Source organism: Mucor mucedo (genome assembly GCF_025094135.1).
Source record: "Mucor mucedo strain NRRL 3635 chromosome Unknown EV154scaffold_247, whole genome shotgun sequence".
Classification (NCBI taxonomy): Eukaryota; Fungi; Mucoromycota; class Mucoromycetes; order Mucorales; family Mucoraceae; genus Mucor; species Mucor mucedo.
In genome coordinates this window covers 43,591-50,318 of record NW_026252531.1, presented here as the reverse complement: position 1 = coordinate 50,318, position 6,728 = coordinate 43,591, and the positions used below count along the sequence as shown (strand labels likewise).

The 6,728-nt window shown below is 38.7% G+C and overlaps 3 protein-coding genes across 3 annotated transcripts; 2 read left to right on the top strand and 1 right to left on the bottom strand.

The window, feature by feature from the left end:
• The first annotated feature begins 1,705 nt into the window (after positions 1 to 1,705).
• Positions 1,706 to 2,894, top strand: EV154DRAFT_608014 (uncharacterized protein). The gene is made up of 3 exons (XM_051607653.1): positions 1,706 to 1,956; positions 2,018 to 2,079; positions 2,145 to 2,894. Exons 1-3 carry the CDS (start codon positions 1,865 to 1,867, stop codon positions 2,837 to 2,839), a joined length of 849 nt encoding a protein of 282 aa, XP_051450519.1. The 5' UTR covers positions 1,706 to 1,864; the 3' UTR covers positions 2,840 to 2,894.
• Positions 2,877 to 4,953, top strand: EV154DRAFT_532285 (uncharacterized protein). Its single transcript, XM_051603892.1, has 10 exons — positions 2,877 to 3,293; positions 3,361 to 3,433; positions 3,484 to 3,587; positions 3,645 to 3,731; positions 3,786 to 3,920; positions 3,971 to 4,051; positions 4,109 to 4,178; positions 4,239 to 4,367; positions 4,425 to 4,631; positions 4,694 to 4,953. Exons 1-10 carry the CDS (start codon positions 2,946 to 2,948, stop codon positions 4,783 to 4,785), a joined length of 1,326 nt encoding a protein of 441 aa, XP_051450518.1. The 5' UTR covers positions 2,877 to 2,945; the 3' UTR covers positions 4,786 to 4,953.
• Positions 4,816 to 6,633, bottom strand: EV154DRAFT_532284 (pyridoxal phosphate-dependent transferase). The gene is made up of 3 exons (XM_051603891.1): positions 6,288 to 6,633; positions 5,099 to 6,221; positions 4,816 to 5,021 (listed from the first exon to the last, which is right to left on the bottom strand). The coding sequence occupies exons 1-3, from the start codon at positions 6,507 to 6,509 to the stop codon at positions 4,891 to 4,893; spliced, it is 1,476 nt and encodes a 491-aa protein (XP_051450517.1). The 5' UTR covers positions 6,510 to 6,633; the 3' UTR covers positions 4,816 to 4,890.
• Between the last annotated feature and the right edge of the window lie 95 nt (positions 6,634 to 6,728).

Sequence of the window (6,728 nt, the reverse complement as noted above, 5' to 3'; positions counted from 1 at the left end):
GGTTCGAAGTTCACTTCATTTTCAAATTGGTTTCTACGGTCTGCCTCAACAAATCCCTCAAAATCCAAGTTTCCATCCAAAATTGCCTCTTCGATATCATTTGGTTTACACAAACGTTGTGCAAACCACAGCAAGATATGATGGTTTTAGCCATTCTATCAACGCTGAGCATATACAAGTGCTTCCAAAGGAATCTCCACCTGGACGTGAGCCCACCAAATGCATGTTCAATTTTAATTCGAGAACTAGAAAAGGTTGCATTGAAAATTTTTCTTCCGCAGTGCTTTCACGTCGGCCATGGAATGGAACAATGAGATTTGGCAGCAAAGGGTAAGCCGAATCTAGGTCTCATCGTTAATGCTTTGTATACCTTAAAATAATTAATGAACTTACCTCCCAAAATATAAGTGTTTGCAGGACACCATCTGGCCGCATCCAACAAAATTTTGTGATAAATCACGCTGCTTGTGAATACTCTGGCATCATGGTTTCTGCCTTAATATAATAACAAACGGTAAGCTGCTGTATCATTTTTTTATCCTTCCACATGAACTTACCGGAATGCCCAGTTTTTACGTACATAAACCGAGTACGGGCATCACAAATTGCCATCAAATTCATGGATGCATGACTCTTTCTATCGACATAAGCGTTTCCATTTATTGCTGGTTTTTGGATCACAACCAGCTTGCCATCAATTGCACCGAGTACACCAGAAAGTCTCGTAGCACCAGGTTCACCAAGTTCTGCAAACTCACGAGCATTGTTCAAAGCTCTCTGTCTATCTTCGATGGGCCATGTTATAAGTTCGGGAGTAATCTCCAACATGGCATCAATAAATCGGTTAGTGAAATTATTGAATGATCCGGCAGTTACTCCAAGATGAGTTTCGGCAATTCGATAACCAAAATGCGTGTTAGCAAATCTCCAAAGCACGCACGCAACTTGCACTTCTACAGAGTAACCACCTCGCAGAATTGACCCAAGATAAGCAGCACATCTACTCAAACGATTGACGAGCCACTCGAAGGTCGACTTGTTGACTCGATAATGAGCTCTATAGCTATGGCGGCTGTTACGATCGTCGTTCAAGTTGGGATGTTTTATCGTCCAGTATGTTTCGTACGTGTCCATACGCTCGGTTCTAACAACCCTTCTGTGCGATTCTCGGGTCATCATCCCAGGGTTGCTTATGAAGATGTAATAAAAGATGTCATAGTTGATTAAAGTGGTTGCATGCAAAATTGTTTCTCTGACCCAAAGTTGGAACAAGGAATAAACGTCATAGTTGCCTTCAAGACGAGCATAGTCGGCAATAATGTTCTCTTCGGCAATGGCAACCTCTTGTTCAAGCATTTCCTCTTCTAAATCGAACTCTTCGTCAATTCTAATGATTTCTTCCATCACGGCATCGAAGTATTGATCTTCGTCTTCAAAACGGTCAGCACCATTTCCCATCCAAAGTTGCTCTTGCATTATATCGAAAAAAGTTTCGTCAATTGGGTTCATGGTAAATAGGTACTTTAAAAAAAAATAAAGATAAGCGAAAAGGAATATTCCGTTTTTTTATTAATAAAATCACGTTAGGTCTTTTAGTAAATTTGAAAGTGAAGAACCGTCACGGCATCACCTGATCGATGAAATTATTTTTTTGTTCAATTTAAAAAAATCCGTTCACACCCAAAAAAGGGGTCCACCGGCTTTTCGAATTTTACCTTGAGAGCACCTCATGCTGGATACACATTTACTTTTTGAGTAACCGCGCTTGCTGTGGTGGTGTGAGAGGTGACGGTTTTTAACTTTTTCATCCCTTTTTTTTTTTCCGCGCACAAGCTCTCTCGTCCGCTGTTTTAACATTATAACAATGTCGATGAACAGTAGATATCGTGAAAGAAAATATAATACTTCAGATAATGACCGTTTATTAAGGGCACTTTCTCAACCTGTCCAAGCCTGGTAAGTCTACAACTTGAATTACACGCGCTTTTTTGTTCTCTAATCCAACAACTGTGGCCAGGGACAAGAAATGGACTCCACACTCCAACTCCAAAACACTCCAAACTTACAAATGGGTCAAATGTACAAGAAGGAACAACAAAAGGAAAGGAAAAAGTTGCTAATGCCTTGTTTTTTTTTGTGTGTAGCGGAAAGAACGATTGAATATGAACAAGACGAGGAAAGTGAGGAAGAACCAGAGCCCATGGAGACCGAACCATCGCTGGAAACAGCACCTGTAGAAATGACAACAGATATTCACATTGCCGAGACGAATGAAGGCACTGAGGAGACTACTACGACGACAACAGCAACAACAACAACAACAACAGTGAATGATACTGTCACTGCTACTGCTACAGGTGTGGAAATAAGCACGATGCCTAATAGCAGCCAGTCAGAACAAACCATTCCTGGTGGTCCCAGTACACTTTTAACAAATAAGGCACTTTCAACCGTTCAACAAGATATGGAGGAAGACAATCGTCGATCTGAAACGCCAAAATTAGATGATATCTCTGACGAGGAAGTGACTACAGTTTTGGAAGAAGAGGACGGAGCGGATGCATCCAAACATCCTGCTTTAGCACCTCATGCGCAAGCACATTTAAGCGATGATGATGAGAGTATGACAGATTCTACTGCTGTTACACCTCAAACTGAAGGAAATACACCAATGCCACAATTAGAAGGTGGGGAGGAGGATATGGAACAAACCAATGCTTTAAATGCACATCCATTGAGCCAAGAAATTTTAACAGGAGTTTCTCATGATATGGCTTCTTTAAACAATGATTCTCCCTCTGTTCAAACGCCTGAAGATGTTGTTTCTCATCATGATTAGATAAAACAAAAAATATGTGTAAAAATAAAAAAAAATCGCGTTCTTTTAAACATTTTTTTTTTTTTGCTTGTTTATTTTTTCGCTCCTTTCGTTAATCAATGACAACATGAATCTAGTGTACAGTAATTTATATAAACACGATGGGTGTCAAGCAAAGATATCGCCCGATGGACTCTTTGTAGCCAATGTACAGGAAAACCGATTAATTATTCGACAACACAATCAAGGGTTGACTATTCATATGGTGCACCTGTTGAAAAACCCGATTGATTATATTGAATGGTCCCCGAATTCAGAATATATCTTGTCGTGTCATTACGAAGGAGGACGTATACATGTACGATCCTTGGCGGACAAAAACTGGCACGGCGTGATCAAGGAAGATCGTGCAGCTATGGTTAAAGCTATGTGGACCGCTGATTCCAAAAACATTCTCTATACCACCGAGCTCAAGGTAAAACAGTGAAAATTAAAAAGAAGTGTGTGCTGGTTTTTAAAAAAAAAAAAAATACAAATGCTAGTTACTATTGGGTATTTGGAACTTGCCGACACTGGAATATAAATACATCAGACATATTAAATACACGGACAAAGGTTAGAAAAACAAGCTATCATATCCTCTCATCTTATTTATTTTATAATAGGCATTGAGACGAGTCCAGATGGAAATTATATCGCTATTGCACGAAAAGAAAACGGAAAAGATTGTATCAGTACCTACTCTAGTAGCACATTTGATTTGCTGGAGGTATATATAAAGAATTATTACAAAAGTAACTTTATAATTAAGAAGAGAAAAGAATAGCATTTTGAAGTAGGTACAGTGAATTTACAGAATTTGAAGTGGTCACCAGATGGTATGTTTATAGCCGTATGGGATCATTGTCTCCAAGTAAGAAACTACCTCTAAACTCCGGAGACATAGAGACTAACTTTTTGAATGTAGCACAAGTTACTTGTATACCGTCAGGACGGGAAATTATGTACTTTTTATAGCGGATATGATTTCGGTCTGGGGATTAAAACCGTGCAATGGAGTCCAAATAGTCAACTTATTGCCTTGGGCAACTATGATCAAACAGTAAGTTTCTATTTATTTAAATAGTCAAGAACTACTAAAACGATAAATAGATCCATTTAATTTCTACCAGGGATTGGAAATTAATTAGTATATTAAATCATCCAAAGATAATAAAAAAAGACGCGAACATGGTAAGTTTGGATAATAAAAAAATTTCTCGGGCCACGTGTGACTCATGTGGTACATAGAGGGTATTGGAAGAAAATGCATTACCATACTTGGAAAAGAATATAAAATCGCAATCAGAAATGGCTAATTGTAAGTCCTTTTAAAAAATAATAATGGAAATGACAGATGTGATATTTAATATAAGAATAGTCAACTGGATTACAAGACGACCTTATGAATTTAGTTCATTACGATCCGATCCAAAAGACATCAATCCAAAGGTTGGAATAGGGCTCTTTCAATTTAGCGTGGATAGTTCTTACATCTACAGTCGAAGTGGTAATTAAAAAAAAAAAGAGACTAAAGAAAAAAGAAAATTCTAAAAGAAAGAGATAGATAGTATACCGAATGTATTATGGCTATGGCAAGTGAAATCACTCGAGTGTCATAATGTCATTGTATTCAAAAATCAGGTACGTCAAGGTTTGTGGAACCCCCTGGAAGCTCACATGCTGGCTGTGATTTGCGGTGATAAAAATCTACACTTTTTACAACCCACTGACGATGGAGAAGCTGAATTGATCACAGCTCGTGTACCCTTAAGTAAGCTCCATTTTTTGTTATCGCTGGGTTTTTGAACCTTATCGTAATTTTTTTTTTTTTAGATGAATTTTCTATTAAAAGAGCTAAATGGAACTCCAATGGTGATTCATTACTGATGATGGACTCTGAATTATTTTGTTTAGCCGTACTTTAAACCGAAAAAAAAAAAAGTTTTTACCCCAGATTTACAAAAAATTAAAGCTCCCCTTTGTTTGGCATGTTTTATTTTTTTAGGTGATGGGTATAATACAATTTTTCTTTAAACATGCTTTTGGAGAAAGTCGCTATGGAACTTTTCAATACCGGAACAGAATTGATCAAACAAATGTTCTTCAGGCAAGAAAGTAGATCTGAAATGCCATGTATTTTCCTTTTGTCCGAAGCCAGAACCTATTATAATTATTTTAAAGTTAGATGTGGGTAACCATCGTGAGAATTTAAGTGTAGGGGGGGGGGAGGTTACGTACCTGGTACGACACAAACACCAGTAGCTTCCAACATGGCATGAGAATAATAAGCATCGGGTGCAAGACCTTCTTTAGCAGCAGCATCGACTACCTTTTGAGAAAGTGTGACTTGAGGGAAAAGGTACATGGAACCTTGAGCGGATTGGCAAGAAACACCTTCCATCTTGTTGAAGACATCTTCCAATTTCTTACTACGACGACGCAAAGATTCATAAATGGTCTTGATTTCGTTACTGTAAGACTCATAAGAAGCTTCACCAACACGAGGAGGGTTACACATCAAATCTACCAAAATTTGACCGTGCAAATTGGGACAGAGAGAAACAGAAGACATCTTGTAGATTTGTTCGAGGACTTGACTATCCAAATTGACACATTCAAAGTAACCACCACGACGACCACATTCACCTACCATACCCTTGGAGATGGAATGGAAAGAAACTAATTCAACACCTTCCTTGACTTCAGCAGAGGGATGATCCATTAAGGCCTTCTTGAAACTGACAAAGGGTCTGGTTTCAGGTTCATAAATGTTAGTTTGATACACTTCATCAGCCAAAAGTACCAAACGTTGTTCATAACAGAAGGTGATGATTTCTTTCAAATTCTCAGCGGTAAGACATTGACCAGTGGGGTTACCAGGATTGATGATGACAAGGGCCTTGACATCAGTTCCTTGTTTACGAGCACTGGTGACAGATTCTGTCAATTGAGCAATATCAAGACTCCAACCGGTAGTTTCATCCAAATAATAATTGACGGGTACAGCACCGTATAAAGCCAAACTAGCAGAATAAAGAGGATATTGAGGGATGGGGATCATGATACCAGAGTGTTCATTTTCGGTCAACATACTCAACAAGGTTTGGACACCGGAAGAAGCACCTTGAGTCAAAAAGATGTGAGAAGCGTCTGAGGCATGACCACCATCACGCTCCTTAATAAATTGGGCTACGGTGTCACGAATGTGGGGTACACCTTGAGAATGAGAATAGGCACCAACACTACCGATGGATTTCAAAAGAGTCTGGGCACGAGTAATAGCGTCACTAGGATATAATTGTGAAACAAGAGCGAGGTTCTCCTTTTTCAACAAGTCGGGATTATCACACAAAGATGCAACCTAGATAGATAGTATATGGTGTTAGTCATCCCTGTATATGACGAATCAAATCCTATGTATGCTTACCTGACGGAAGAAGGTGATGGGAGTTTGGTTCAATTGTTGAGGGTTACCAATGTTACAACTGACCACTCTATCAAAGGCATACTTTCCTTGTCCCTTTTCAAGATCACTACGGATCTCCTCAGCACGGATAGCCAACTTACCACGCACAGCATACTCTACGTTCTTGATGAGAGGGTTGATAGTGTTGATGTTCAAAATTCTTTCCTTGGCAGCAACAGTCATTTTTATATAGTGTGTGGGGAAGAGAAGATACCGAAAAAAAAAGAGGCGTGATAAAAAAAAACAAAAGGAAGATCTTTGGGTCCAGGAACGGGATTTTATACTAATTTTTTTTTTTTTTTTTTTTAGCTCGGTTTATTGTGTGTCATAACGTTTTGCCATGATTTTAAATGCCCGTCGTTGTGTGGGGAAAACTTATCCAGTAATAAAAAAGGTAACCTT

Bases quoted from the DNA above. Each gene is read 5' to 3' on its own strand.
- EV154DRAFT_608014 (XM_051607653.1), top strand. From the start codon at position 1,865: ATGTCGATGAACAGTAGATATCGTGAAAGAAAATATAATACTTCAGAT. The intron at 1,957-2,017 runs GTAAGTCTACAA...AACTGTGGCCAG, and splicing joins TCTCAACCTGTCCAAGCCTG to GGACAAGAAATGGACTCCAC. The intron at 2,080-2,144 runs GTACAAGAAGGA...TTTTGTGTGTAG, and splicing joins AACTTACAAATGGGTCAAAT to CGGAAAGAACGATTGAATAT.
- EV154DRAFT_532284 (XM_051603891.1), bottom strand. From the start codon at position 6,509: ATGACTGTTGCTGCCAAGGAAAGAATTTTGAACATCAACACTATCAAC. The intron at 6,222-6,287 runs GTAAGCATACAT...CTATCTATCTAG, and splicing joins CCATCACCTTCTTCCGTCAG to GTTGCATCTTTGTGTGATAA. The intron at 5,022-5,098 runs GTACGTAACCTC...TAATTATAATAG, and splicing joins TGGTGTTTGTGTCGTACCAG to GTTCTGGCTTCGGACAAAAG.
- EV154DRAFT_532285 (XM_051603892.1), top strand. From the start codon at position 2,946: ATGAATCTAGTGTACAGTAATTTATATAAACACGATGGGTGTCAAGCA. The intron at 3,921-3,970 runs GTAAGTTTCTAT...AACGATAAATAG, and splicing joins TGGGCAACTATGATCAAACA to ATCCATTTAATTTCTACCAG. The intron at 4,052-4,108 runs GTAAGTTTGGAT...TGTGGTACATAG, and splicing joins TAAAAAAAGACGCGAACATG to AGGGTATTGGAAGAAAATGC.